Source organism: Pelobates fuscus, chromosome 4, assembly GCF_036172605.1.
Source record: "Pelobates fuscus isolate aPelFus1 chromosome 4, aPelFus1.pri, whole genome shotgun sequence".
Classification (NCBI taxonomy): Eukaryota; Metazoa; Chordata; class Amphibia; order Anura; family Pelobatidae; genus Pelobates; species Pelobates fuscus.
Window position 1 is genome coordinate 18747443 of NC_086320.1, and position 15437 is coordinate 18762879.

The following is a 15437-nucleotide window of genomic DNA, read 5'->3' on the forward strand; positions in this document are numbered from 1 at the left end:
CATAACCCTACCCCTAAACCAATGCTTACACCAACTCTAACCCTACCCCTAACCCAATGCTTACACCAACTCTAACCATAACCCTAACCCAATGCTTACATCAACTCTAACCTTACCCCTAACCCAATGCTTACACTAACTCTAACCCTATCCCTAACCCAATGCTTACACCAACTCTAACCCTATCCCTAACCCAATGCTTACACCAACTCTAACCCTATCCCTAACCCAATGCTTACACCAACTATAACCCTACCCCTAACCCAATGCTTACACCAACTCTAACCCTACCCCTAACCCAATGCTTACACCAACTATAACCATAACCCTACCCCTAACTCAATGCTTACACCAACTCTAACCATAACCCAAGCCTTACACTGTGAATAATTCTAAAATTGCATTAATCTTAGCTCATTAGTAACCTGTACCATTCACAATATACTGACCTATGAAATGAAGGCCATAATCCAAAAAGACAGCATTTTTTGTTTTATTTAAATTCCTGACTAATGACTGCCTTTAACCCCTTAAGGACACATGACATGTGTGACATGTCATGATTCCCTTTTAGTCCAGAAGTTTGGTCCTTAAGGGGTTAAAAACTCATTAGAAACTACTGGTTTTTTTTTTATAAATGTGTTTTAGTGACATTTCAATCTTGTTCATCTTCACCCACAGATGCCCATTATTAGTAGAAGTATAATGCCATATGCCATGTTAGCATTTAAAACTAAAAGTGAAAACCAGTACATAGACTACCTGGGCTGTAATTCAATAAAAAAAGATTTAAAAAATTAGAATTGACAAGGGAATTGCAAAATACCTGAAAGTTTACAACGTAGCTTATAAGTTTGCCGTCAAAGCCTCCTTGGCCTAAATATGCAATTTCCTTGTCAATTCTACACAATTGCCACTTTTTATTTAATAAAACCTAAGGTGTTTGTTTTTCCTTCAGTTTGCTTGACATTTCTAGGTCCCGTTGGTTACTTGCAATGTCTATAATTAGATGCGAGAGTCCAGGCCTGGATCTTTTTTCTTTATCTTTTTAAACCAACGTCTGCTGAAGGTTGAGGAACCTTAAATGTTTATTAATTGTTGGCTAAACTATGGCTGAATTCCATTTAGTGGTAAAACTTTGTCTAGTGCAACCCATTCCATTATCACAAAAGGCAGAATTGGTTATTTCAAACAGATCTGACATGAAATTACCATCATTTCACATGATCAAATTCTCCTTGTTTAGACCATTAAATTGCACTTATAACTCTAAGCCCTCTTAATCCTAAACCACTATTATATTCACCGAAACTCCTTTAAAACCCATTATGAAACGCAAAATCCTAGTCTTAAAGGAGCACTATAGGGTTAGGAACACAACCATGTATTCCTGACCCTATAGGGTTAAAACCAGCCACCCTGGTCCCCTCATGCCTCCCAAATATAGTAAAACCTTACTTGTATTCAAGTCTGCAGCTGCATGCTTTGTCCATGTTTCCTTTAGACCTGCCCACTGCCTGCTGACATCAGCAGACATTGTAGCCTGATCCAATCACAATGCTTCCCCATAGGATTGGCTGAGACTGTCAAGGAGGCAGATCAGGGGCAGTGCCAGCACAATTCAAACACAGCCCTGGCCAATCAGCATCTCCTCATAGAGATGAATTGAATCAATGAATCTCTATGAGGAAAGTTCAGTGTCTGCATGCAGATGGTGGAGTTACTGAATGTTTGGATGCATTTTAGGCAGCCATGACCCAGGAAGGATCTCTAACCGCCATCTGAGGAGTGGCCAGTGAAGTTATCACTAGGCTGTAATGTAAACACTGCATTTTCTCTGAAAAGACAGTGTTTACAGCAAAAATCCTGCAGGTAATGAGTCTACTCACCTGAACACATTCAATGAGCTGTAGTTGTTCTAGTGACTATAGTGTCTCTTTAAATAAGAGTAAAGTAAAAGCAGCTGTTTTGTGAAAAGAGGGAGCTAGGCAATAAAAGTACCTTTTTCTTTTTTTAACGAAATTAAAATGAGATTTGAAAAGGGCAAAAAACACAGCCACGAGTGGGAAGCCAAAACCGATTAAACTGACTTGTTATGCTGGTGGCCAGATTGGTACTTTAATGTTCACTTACAATAATAAAGAATATTTTTTTAATACCATCGCCAATAAACAAAACAAAGAGAGATAATCCATTGTTAGACTCTCCAAGCAGTCGGCAGAAGAAATTCTGAAGATTCTACAGATCCAATTAAATATACCTTGATTTCCAAGCAGCCTATTTCTGCCTATTACCCAGTCCTGTATCAGCTGTGATAGTCTTTATTTGGGGCTCTGTCTGCCATCCTAGGGGTTTCCTGGTGTCCGAAGTATCAGTGCAGGTTTAGTGCATGTTAAATAAACTGACTCTGTGCTTGAAAGAAATCCCAGGGCATTTTAGTCCATCTGCATGAGATTCTACGCACTCAGCATGTGGACAGCCCGGCATGGCTGCGGTGTGCAGCCTCTTACATTGGTGAGTGCCGGCACCAGATTGGCACAATGCCAGTATGGCAGGGCACAAATGGCCCCAGGGCTGGATTTACATCTCAGGTGCCTGTAAGCATATCATTCTAAGGCTCTGTCTAATGGTAATACGTCCCTGATTGACCCAAACCCATTCTTCCACTCCTGCTGTGCTGGTTTCACGCCAATCAGTGATCGTCTTGGTCATCAATCTAATGCTTGGAAAGGAACTATCATGGACAATGAATTGTTATATTCGTAGCATGTGTTAATATGCTATACTGCCACTTTATAATGGTTTAAATTGTATTATGGTATTACATCTTCACAAGCCTGTTAATTAAATCACTGAGGGGGAGGGAATTTAGTGAGTCCTTTCTCTGAATAGTAAATACCAAGCTGCTGTCAGTGTATATCAGGCTGCTGACAGTGTGCTCCTCCAGACCGTTACATCAGGCTGCTGACAGTGTGCTCCTCCAAGCAGTTATATCAGGCCGCTGACAGTGTGCTCCTCCAAGCAGTTATATCAGGCTGCTCACAGTGTGCTCCTCCAAGCAGTTACATCAGGCTGCTGACAGTGTGCTCCTCCAAGCAGTTATATCAGGCTGCTGACAGTGTGCTCCTCCGAACCGTTTTATCAGGCTGCTGACAGTGTGCTCCTCCAAGCAGTTATATCAGGCTGCTGACAGTGTGCTCCTCCAAGCGTTAGATCAGGCTGCTGGCAGTGTGCTCCTCCAAGCAGTTATATCAGGCTGCTGACAGTGTGCTCCTCCAAGCAGTTATATCAGGCTGCTGACAGTGTGCTCCTCCAAGCAGTTACATCAGGCTGCTGACAGTGATATAAACAGATAGACAGTCTGTCTTCAGAATACTCTGGGATCAGAGCTGCTCACATTGAGTGCATTTACCTTGCTCCAAACGCCCCAGTATCATTTATTTTCTTCAATATAAAGTGCTTTCTTGGCATGGACCAAATTGTCATCAAGAGGTTAATTCTCCCTGGTTCATTTTGTTTAATAAAGTAACATTGTACATTTTGAGGCACACTGAATAATTACAAGGTAAAATGTTTAAAAAGCCACCTGTTTTACTAATCTAGACGGAGCAGATGCTGTGGACCCACCACGTTCATCCAATCAATAGGTGTTGAGAGCCAAGTCATCTAATAGGCCAATTTAATTTGATAAAAGGAGAGTCGCGTGACTCCCGTGTCGGTCACATTTACTGTCACATTTTTACAGGAACACAGAAAACAAATGACATTTGTGGCACAGAAATTTTCTAACAGCCTGACCACGCGGATAAACATCATTTGTATGTTTAATGTGTGTGGCCTGAATAATAATCACTGGGAGGGTTTTTTCAGCATAAGAAGTCCGTGTGACAAAGAACCCATGACAGTAGCCATTTGTTCTTGGCGTTCTTAGCTAACGTAGCAAGCTGCATTAGGATAACATCGTACAATCAGATATTAAGCCGCATGGCTTGACTTATTGAAATTAGAGTCGGTTTCTTTTTCCTGCCCTAAAGATCTCAAATGTAGATTTAAATAACTTTCTTTATTATTTTTGACCTGATGTTCTCTAATTTTGGGGATTTTTTTTTTCTTTAATTCGTTTTAAAGATTTCTTAAAGCAGAATGTTTATAAATCATTCTCTTTTTGTTGAGTTCTAGAAGATATACATAAGACAATATGTACATCATTTGACAAAGCAAGATAAAACAGGATTTTATTCTGTCACATTCGGGAGAGAAACAATGCAAATTAAACAATTCTACTCAAGGATTCTCTAGTGTTACATCAGTATCTATTTTGTATTTAATCCGTTTACGGCTGTCTTGCCTTGTGGGAAAAGACATTCTCTTCTATCTCTGTGAACATAACTAAGGGGATCTATAGACAATCTCGCAATCTTTCGTATACAGCCATGCGATAATCTCTTACATGTGCAAGAGTACAAATGTGGCACAATCCTGGCATTTCAGGAGATAGAGAGAAAAAGAGCCACAGAGAATTGTGAGTGAAATGATGACCTGATGTCTTCCTACTATTTGCTTGCGTAGTGGCATGTTATCTGAATTGGCTATAGGAAAACACAGAATTCCTCATACACAAGTAGCAGAGCTGCATTAACACCCTGAGAATGAAAAGGCTGTCTATGTCCGAGACTGTCTATGCCATCTATGTCTAGGACTGTCTATGCCGTCTATTTCTAAGACTGTCTATGCTGTCTATGTCTAAGACTGTATATGCCGTCTATATCTAAGACTGTCTATGCTGTCTCTGTCTAAGACTGTCTATGTGTTAGACTGTCTATGCCGTCTATGTCTAAGACTGTTGTTGCCGTCTATGTCTAAGACTGTCTATGTCTAAGACTGTCTATGCCGTCTATGTCTATGCTGTCTATGTCTAAGACTGTCTATGCCGTCTATGTCTAAGACTGTCTATGCCGTCTATGTCTAAGACTGTCTATGCCATCTATGTCTAAGACTGTCTATGCCGTCTATTTCTAGGACTGTCTATGCCGTCTATGTCTAAGACTGTCTATGCTGTCTATGTCTAAGACTGTATATGCCGTCTATATCTAAGACTGTCTATGCTGTCTCTGTCTAAGACTGTCTATGTGTTAGACTGTCTATGCCGTCTATGTCTAAGACTGTTGTTGCCGTCTATGTCTAAGACTGTCTATGTCTAAGACTGTCTATGCCGTCTATGTCTATGCCGTCTATGTCTAAGACTGTCTATGCCGTCTATGTCTATGCCGTCTATGTCTAAGACTGTCTATGCCATCTATGTCTAAGACTGTCTATGCCGTCTATTTCTAGGACTGTCTATGCCGTCTATGTCTAAGACTGTCTATGCTGTCTATGTCTAAGACTGTATATGCCGTCTATATCTAAGACTGTCTATGCTGTCTCTGTCTAAGACTGTCTATGTGTTAGACTGTCTATGCCGTCTATGTCTAAGACTGTTGTTGCCGTCTATGTCTAAGACTGTCTATGTCTAAGACTGTCTATGCCGTCTATGTCTATGCCGTCTATGTCTAAGACTGTCTATGCCGTCTATGTGTTAGACTGTCTATGCCGTCTATGTCTAAGACTGTCTATGCCGTCTATGTGTTAGACTGTCTATGCCGTCTATGTGTTAGACTGTCTATGCCGTCTATGTCTAAGACTGTCTATGCTGTATAATGTTTTTCAATATCATTTAGCAGTTGGTGGTATGTTGGGATTTATGTTTAAATTATTGAGTTATTATGGGGCAAAGTTTTAAATGTACAGCTGCTTGCCAGAAGGGACGTTCCTTTGATTTCCATGGTGACTGCTCCACAATTAGAACTTTACCCACAATTACACTTTATACATAACTCTATATTCCAAGGGGTTTTCAAGGTGGGTTATAGATTGCTTTATTCTAGTGTACATATTTGTAAAATTATCTTAGAACCAACTGAAAAATAAACCGTTTAGAACCCAGCCTAACCATTCGTAGCCTGAGCCCATGTCAAGTTTAGACCGTCACTGTTCTGAGATGAACATAACTGCAGGATTCACTCACACACACTGGCTGTGGCCAGTTAGGGGTATCTGAAACAATAAAACCCTATGCAATGTTTTACATCTTATAAGATTATTATTATTTTATTTTTTATCAACAGTTCTTTGTAAATTGTCTTCCATTTCTAGAAAGTTTCCCCGATACATGGCTCGACATTCTGTATGATGTCCTGTGATTTATTTATTACAGCAGCTGAATGTTTTATTATATTTTGTGTGTTTTTATTTCTTCACTCACAATATTTTATCTTTCTTTTCAGAGACGCCTCAGAAAGATGAAATGCTGTATCATATTGTTTGGTCTCTTTGTCCTTCTGGTGGTGATCATCATCATAGTCGTATCTGTGAAAAGCTAATTTTCCCTTAAATCAAAGCTTTCTTGCCCATATTTACGTTTCCCGTTAATTAGCAGATAATCGTTTGATTGACGTGTATGTAGTAATATTATTGTTTATTTTTCATTCTCTCTGAGTGCACTGTGATTTGCTACTGATTCCACTGATAGCAGTTGTTTAAACTGTCATGGTTATCCGTTAAAACTCTGTTATGTACTTTGCATTTACAAAATAAAAATAAACAGCATCCAAAATCTAAATATTGTATTGTAAGTTGGCTTAGCTTTCTGTTTGAAATATGATATAATATGCTAAATTAATAATAAAGTTTACTTTAATGGCAAAGTGACTACAACATAGACTCCCTGATTTAGCTGTGACAGCGATGGCAGCCATGTTGCCCTCATAATCTTGTGCAGATTGTCTGCCTTAGGACAACAGTACATTTTCAGATTCTAAGAAGAGAATAGCACTCAGCCTGAGGTCTAAGTTGGTGCACACACACCAGAGATGGCAAGAATCTCCTACCAAATTTGTAAAAAAAAAAATTCAACTGGTATGGGCACACAGCAGCTTGTCATGTCTGTTTTCCTTAAACAATAAATCTGCTTGTATTATCGTACACTCAACTAAACCGCTATCATCTCCTGCTGATACGCTTAAGGTTCCAGTTTATAGAATCTGTTAAGTTACCAAACACAATCTTTTAGTTAGTAGTCCTTTACTTCATCGGCAATGTATACATGTACAGAGAGGGTACCGTGTATCATAGGACAAATAATGCCATAGAGGGATTCTGGAGTGTTTACAGCTCAGAGAGAGAACTATTACCCCATAATGTGGAATGTTTCCTATAACATATAACCTACCTATAGATTGCTGCAGACCACGTACTCCACTCTATGGCAGTGGTGTTCCGTGGTGGCAGTGGCCTCTTTCAGCAGGATAATGTACCCTGCTACTCTGCAAACATTATTTAGGAATGATTTGAGGAACATGACAAAGAGTTCAAGGTGTTACCCAGATCTCAATCTGATTGGGCATTTGTGGGATGTGCTGGGACAACATCCGATCCATGGAGCCACCACCTCGCAACTTGGAGGATTTAAAGAATCTGCTGCTAATGTCTTGGTGCTCAATACCACAGGACACAATCAGAGGGCTTGTGGATTCCATGCCTCGACCCATCAAAGATGTTTCGGCAGCACTAGGCAGACCTAATGATATTAGGCAGATGGATTTAATGCTGTGGCTGCAAGGTAGAAATACAATACTGGCCTTAATAAAAACACCATACTATCTCTCTCTCTCTCTCATTTTAGCAAATGCCCCTAAGATAACCCGTAATGTGTGCCTTACCTGTACTATAAGGCAGGGGTAGGCTACCTTCAACACTCTAGATGTTGTGGACAACATCTCTCTGCCATTATCAACATATGAGCATTATGGGAGATGTAGTCAACAACTGTAGGTTGCCTAGCCCTGCCATAAGACATATTAATCCTCTGAGAGTGGAAGACATTGATTGACACCATGTTTTCATCTATGTCTCCCCAGAGAACACATTAATAAATGACTGTGACCAGTTTTTGACAGAGGGTGTAATTGCTTTTGAAAGGAAATTCTAAAAAGATTATCAGTAGAAAGTTTAACCTTAAATCCTGACGCCTCTCCATTAATTTAAAGGACATGAAAATAAACTTCTCCATAAGAGTTGTGAACCAGTTATTTCCCAGCACCGGCTGTTACTTTTTCCAGAGTTAATCTGCGTTTTTTTAAGAATGGTAAAGTGTATTTCAATACGAAATGAACCGAGCACAATACTCCTTTATGGCTACATAAGACTCGTGCCCCAAAGCTTAAAATAAACATATATCTGCTTGTTAGTTTTTCTCCCCTTTTGCGTTCAACCAAAAATAGTCTATTTTTTTTTTTAATTCTTTATTTTTTGTTGTGCATGGTATAACAATAGGCTTGTTCAGCCACAATAGCAGCCACAAGCAGTAATGTAACGAACAGTTGAAACATAACGTGGCATATGAATATACAGCACATTTTTAGTTTTGTATCTTAGCTGTTCTAGTCGTAAATGTTCGTGTTTAACAATCGCTGGTCTCTAAGTTTTGCCCCCTCCCCCCAGTGCTTCCCCGGCAAGCAGTCCAGAAAATATAGTAATAATAATAAGAAGAAAGAAAATAAATAAATTACATATGCTTTCATACATTATTGAGAGGTCTTGTGGGGCAGAGAGAGTTGTGTGTCCGCTGGTACTGTGTCTGGGTTAGAGTCTTAGTCCCTTTGGCTTCAGCCAATGCCCTGTTGGGGCTGGGTGAGTGTCTCCCGCGGTGGGTGGTGCAGCTGGTATAGACCCCTCGATATGAGGATGCTGGTATCCCTTGGGCCATGTTGAGCTGTTGAGCTGTTGTGGACACTGGGTGTAATCGTGGGGTTTGTATTACCTGTCTGGGGCTGCTCCATATGTGTCTTCCTGGCGCGGTCGCCTCGCCGGTTCCCGCGCCCCTCCACTGCATTTGCCTTGTGTGGTGTGGACTCGTGGCCTGCTTTGTCAGTCCCCTCTGCTTGACTGCCTTGTGTGGAAAAAGCGGGTGTTTCACCCTCCACCACCCTCTAGTATCTGCTTGCTTGGGCATTGTGTCCTGCTTCTGCCCTTGCCGGGTCAGGTTGATGTAATAGTCTCTATTTTTATTCCACACGCAGAATGTTTTGTTCACTGAGCCTTGGCCAGATTAGCTGATTAGAGGGTCTTGTTCCCTGTGACTTAAATTTAAGTTTTGTGCTAATGAGATATTTTGTTTCCATAATTTATGGAAGCTACAAAACTGCAGCTCAATAGTAAAAATCATAATTGTATTGAGTAACGTCGGAAAGGAAAATAATCTCAAAATCGGCATATTTAATGATCTTTTTTAAATGTCAAACTAAAAAATTCTACTTGTAAAATATCGAGATAATCAGAGCTTTCCAAATTTGTTACCAAAAAGGGGACAATTAAAAGAATACCCCAAGCACCATAAAAATATCATACAATGTATACGTGCTGCTGTAGTGGTTATGGCGCCAAGAACTGAACCAAACATTTTTTTATGGTGCCTGCTTTTATTAATGAGTTCAAAATCCATCTATCGCTACTCGATTTGTGTAAAGACAGATTTTTGGCTTTGTGCCTTTTTTATACCATTTTTTCCAGATAGCAGCTACCAGTAAAATATATCCACTACTGGCAGACGAACCTTCTGAGTATTACCACTCGATGCTGTCTTTGACTGAATTCGTTAAATGATTTTATTCACAGCTAGATCCTGACAATTCCAGGAACAGACCTTAAAATAAAACTCACCCATTGAGACAGTTGCAGAGTAGTTACATTATGTATCTCTGCTTGTGATACATGCCATGCTCAACACCATTTTCTTGCTGAAGAATAAAGAACTGGCCAACGTTGAGTCTGGTTAAAAAGCAACCTCCGAAACATGCTATAACAGCTGCACTGATTAAGCATGAGATGAACACCATGACACTACCAAGCATGTTCCTTGAAACGTTTTGTTAAAACCAGAGTGCTTATATCCAAAAGCACCTTGGGGACGTAAACATCCAAACTGGACCATGGAACAATGAAAGAAGTTTGCCTGGTCTGATGAATCACGTTTTCTTTTATATCAGGTAAATGGCCAGGTGTGTGCGTCGTTTCCTATTGGCGAATTCGCCAGACTGAATTCGCTGCACAAAGATTATGTCAGTATCAGTATAAGTACGCTATCGCCCACGAATAATGCGTCATTCAACTGTAATGTGGGCGAATAGAGAGTAAGCATTCTTAAAGAGACAGTTTATTTTAGTTTAAATTTTAATAATTGTATTGCACTAGGAGTGCTTTCTCTGTTCCCTCCCCCCTACTTTTGTCTCCTTAACTACAGCTATCAACTGTACAGTGTAACAGGCTATAAGTATACACACATATTCACCTGGGCTTGTAGACACCCTATAAGGGATCACACTTGTTTGCACTGTATCATCGGTTTGTAAATACTTCTCAACACTTGAGGGGTTCTGTACATATGCACCAGCACTTTTCTGTTTTGACAGAGTAAGTACTGCCTATATATACTTACCACTCCGTGCTGCCCTGTTGTGGTTCTGGTAGCCCAAGAACACATTCCTTGTATCTTCTGATCCTGTGGAACTATAAATAAATGAATGCCTCCTGGTCACTTTAATCTTCTTGATGTGATCAAGGCCACCCTTCTCTATTGCAAATCTTTTCTGCATCTAAATATTTGGTTTGTTGTGTGAGGATACAATAACTAACGTAATCATTGTGTGAGGATACAATAACTGACGTAAGTAATAGAATGAGTGGAATTGGTCGGGGTTAACTTTCCATCATGCCCTCTGCTCTTCAAAACAACTACAATGAGTGTTCATCTGGGCACCTGCACTGCATACTATAGACTCCAGCTTTGGCATCAGAAACCTTCTCCGGCTGCCAGATCAAATTTTATGTCAAGACAGGAGGCTTCATATTTGCTTATCTTTCTTTACTGTAACTCCCAGCAGCAAAGAAACAGTTAACAGTAAATAAAAAATGTAACCAATCAGAGTGCACAACAGAGTATGTCCAGCTATCAGGCTCCTCCCAGCTCCTCTTTCTTTGCTGCTAGCCTCCCAGGTGAGTCTATTCCAATAACAGCATGTAATCAATTTCTAAAAATAAATATATATTAATATGGTTTAATTTATTTCCATTTCAAACAACATAACGATATTGCTTTATAGTTCATTCTAAGTAATTCAATGAACAATACATGTCGTTTTCCAACCCTCTTACCCACTGTCTCTTTAATTACACTACCGCCGTCTGCAACTTCTGTCACATCCGAAACACATCGGATTACTGACAGGAGCCGCATCAGTAACCCGATCGCGGCTTCTGGCTGGCTGCCATCCACGGGCGTGTCTATAAGAGGACACATACCCTTCTTTAGTTGAAGCAGGAACTGTAGATGTAGACTAATCAGAATCTCAGGTGGACAGATAATAAATAATAAAAGTACATTTATTGGTAAAAGTATATGTATAACACTATAAAAACAACAAATTGTATAAATATGAAAAGAATGTCCAAACTTCTGAGTTGATCCGATTCTGATTAGTCTACATCTACAGTTCCTGCTTCAACTAAAGAAGGGTATGTGTCCTCTTATAGACACATTTGCTGAATAACTTAGAGCCGAGTCTGAGGCTCTATACAAGGTGAGCAGTTCCACTTATCTATCTGCACACACTGGTATCCTGAATTTATTGCACCAGATTTTGGTTTCTATCACATTTTACAGAGAGAAAACTTAAAGAACCATCCTTTAACCCCTTAAGGACACATGACATGTGTGACATGTCATGATTCCCTTTTATTCCAGAAGTTTGGACCTTAAAGGGTTAAAGGGTCAGTGTCTCCTTAAGGACACGTCTGCCTGAAAGATCTGAGCCTGTCCTGTTTAGGCTCAGAACCATGTGAGTGAACCATTTCTTGGCTATTTTCACTCAGATCGTATCAAAACACCCTACACTATTGTATTTTATTCCCCCTTAGGTAACTGTGATTCCCAAGGGGGTAACTCATTTCCTAGCGCTCCACCTCTCACTGGGTTTTGTCGTGTATAACACTCAGTAACTTCACCATCGATGTGTTCGAGAATATATTACGATAATGTTGTGGGATATGTCCAGTCATCGAACTTAAATGAAATACAGCATAAAACCAAACATTAATTGCTAATTCAAAGACTTAACACATCAACAATAAGAATGACCTCCCTTGCATGTTGAATATTTTGTAGTGGGAAAAAAAAACACAGAATACAGAATGCAAATCAGCCGAGGGCTTCGACTTACACTTCACTCCGGATAAAGACTTCATGTAGTTTAATGCAGGGAGCAAAAAGCTCTTTACAGATAAAAAAAATCTGCAAATTTTAAATCATCAGCTCGTTTACAAGGCTACATCTAGAATCCATTCAGTGCTGTCATCTTGTTCCTGAGCCTTCTGAAATCCTCACTGCTCCACTTTCCCACGTCAACTTTACATTAATCACATCAAAGTGATGATCAAAAGCAGAAAAGCTCCGCTAAGACGACCATTTATAACTTGCTTTGATAACATTTCCATCTTCTTTTGGGGCTCGCACATATTTTTTTGCAGTCTGAATTTGACCATTTGAACAGTGTTCTATAACCCGATTAAAGTTTATCTAAAATAATTTAATGATCATTTTTCAGTGTAAAATAAAATGTATATATATTTGATCATGGGTACTAAAGTTATCCCCTGGTCATCCAATCCAAAGTCATCAGATTAATATGCTGATTCTCAAGATGAATGGTCCGATTTTATGGTCTTCAAGTGTATGGATAGATTCTCAGTCTCAGTATTAATATGTATATTCTTATATTTATGGATAAATTATATTTGTAAAATTACAAGTCTACAGGTTCTCTGTGTGAATGGTAGGATTAACCAGGGGAGTGGACAAGTTTTCAAGTTAGTTGAGTTTACAATATGTTTATTAACATTATTATCATAGACTACCAGCAGTGATTCCCCAAACAACTAAACTAGACTACTAAAGTGCTTGAGTGCCAATGTTAATAATGTTTTGATAACATCTTAATCCTGTTGTTATGGTAACAGAGGACTCAACACACAAACCCCAATGAATCAGAAACAGATGACAAAGATAGCCCTTACTACTGGTCCTTACAGTGGCCGGACTTAACCAGAGAATAGTCAAGAACAAGCCAAGGTCAAGGGGAAAATGGGATAGTGATAACCCAAGCCAAGCCAAGCCAAGCAGTCAGGAGCACAGAGATCAGGATAATCTGATAACAAGTCCATACAAAATCAACCAGGTAATGCACTGTTGGTTCTGCAAGAACCAACACAGGGCACCTAAGCATTAGTGAGAGGGGTTTAAATAGACCAAGATGATTGGTGCGTGTAATGTGTCAGAAGGTGCGTTAATGGCTGAATTCTGATTTCACCTCACCAAATAGGCCAGGAGAACATAACGGGGAGTTTGTTTGAGTCACGTCAATATTGACACAGAATTAATGTGACTCCTTAGTGTCAGAATCGTTTACCTTTCACCCAAATCCCCCTGCATCCTCTGTGATGCTGAATGCTCACACACTGCAAGGTTTTATGGGCAACCGAATTCGGGTCCAAATGGCGAATTCACAGGACCAAATTTTGTCTCCTATTGGTGAATTCGCTGGACTTTGTCACACAAAGATTATGTAAATCAGTATTATTAAATTTTCTATCGCCCACAAATCATGCGTAATTCAACTATGACGTGGGCTAATGGAAAAATGAGTACTGCCTATATATTAACTCTCAATGTTGCCCTATTGTAGTTCTGGTAGCCCAAGAGCGCATTTGTTGTATTTGCTGTTCCTGGTTTCTGAATATGTCTGTTTGCTCAATTCTCCTGATCTCTGGTATCCTTTGGCTTGTTATAATGTTTTTATCTGTATCTCTCCTGTCCTTAATCTCAGTATCCTCTCTGACTCCTCTACCATTAGCCAGGCCACTCTAAGGACCAGTATAAAGCTTGTCTATTTCTAATGTTATAGTCTGCAAGTTTGGTTTCCACGCTGAGCCTGACACTTAGGCATGGGTTGAGTCGCACCAATTATGAAGCAGGTATGGTGTAACGTTGCACAAATACTTAGGGTTGTGTCAAGAATGAAGACAGAATGAAGCCATTAAAGCGTTCTGCATCAGAATCCATGCCAGATGGCTACAGCATGCATGACACCTGTGGATTTTTGGTTTTTCTTATATTCGACTGTTGCTTTTTGGTGTCGGTGCATTTTTTTTCTTCTATATTCAACTATTGATTTTTTCTACATTTACCCTCCAACTGTCTGAATAAAACAATTAGTTTTTAAATAATGAATATACTGAATATATATATATATATTTATTAATCTCACTTACTGGTGTTGTTTGCCTTCAGAATATGTTAGAATTTAAAGGGCAAATTTTAGCTGGCCTCAAATAACATGAAATAAATAGAAAGGCTTTTTTTTTGGTCCTTGTTTATTGTTCAGACTTAAAGAAACACTAATGCATTAGGATGAATGCAAACCAGTATTCCTAACGCTTTAATGTCCCATTCCCTAGTAATAGAGGTGTCACCACCCATGTGGGATATAAAATTAATTAAAAGCTTTTTACTTACTCTTACTGGCCCCAAGGCTCCCTCAGCACTGCTTAGCTCTCCTCGTCCCGTGATTTCATAGAGGAGGGATGGCTTTCTCCAGCATTGTCCAATCCAATTATCATCACAGAGCAGCATTGGGAACCAGTTGCGTGTTGATTGCCGCACACATCCTACCTTCCCTATAGGAAAGCATTAAATCAAGCTGCAATGTCACGTGACCACGTTTTACGCGGCCTTTGCAGTGAACTGTAAAAAAAAAACTTCTTTTATAAAAAAAAAAAGGGCAATTACCCACCGTGAACGCATTGTTCTAGAAAAAAAAAATACAAAGAAAAAAAAAGATAATTTATTCCAAGTTTGTTTACGCCGGCAAACAAACAAGTGTACTTTATACCCATTATAAAGAGATAGTAGAACGAGATTTAGTAAGTAAATGTTCTCTATTGGTATTGATTTTCAAAAAAATAAATAAACAAAGGGCATAGTGATTTTATGGAACAGACCTATTAATGTCAGACTTGGTTAACAGCCGTCATTAACATTATTTATGGCCCAATATGCCTCTTCATCTGGAAAAAAGCATTTGGGAAAAACAACATTGCCAGACACAGCGTCAGACTTTTCTCTTATTTTTTTATTTATTTTATTATTTATTTATTTTGCATAAAATAAGAAAGGTGATGGTTTTGTTGTCTGAAACAGAGAGAGAATTTTAAATGCTATGGATACAGTGTAACATTCAAGTGCTCATCTATCAGAAATATCTCCCCTATCGGTGCTTTGCAGCCATCGG

General features: G+C 39.4%; 1 protein-coding gene across 1 annotated transcript in view; it reads left to right on the forward strand.

Annotated features, from left to right (window-relative positions):
• Window positions 1–6658, forward strand: part of TSNARE1 (t-SNARE domain containing 1) — a 420326-nt gene extending 413668 nt beyond the window's left edge. The window contains exon 12 of the mRNA XM_063451007.1: window positions 6324–6658. Coding sequence (XP_063307077.1) covers window positions 6324–6419 — 96 coding nt within the window. The 3' untranslated portion in view covers window positions 6420–6658. The remainder of the gene's footprint in view (window positions 1–6323) is intronic.
• The last annotated feature ends 8779 nt before the right edge of the window (window positions 6659–15437 follow it).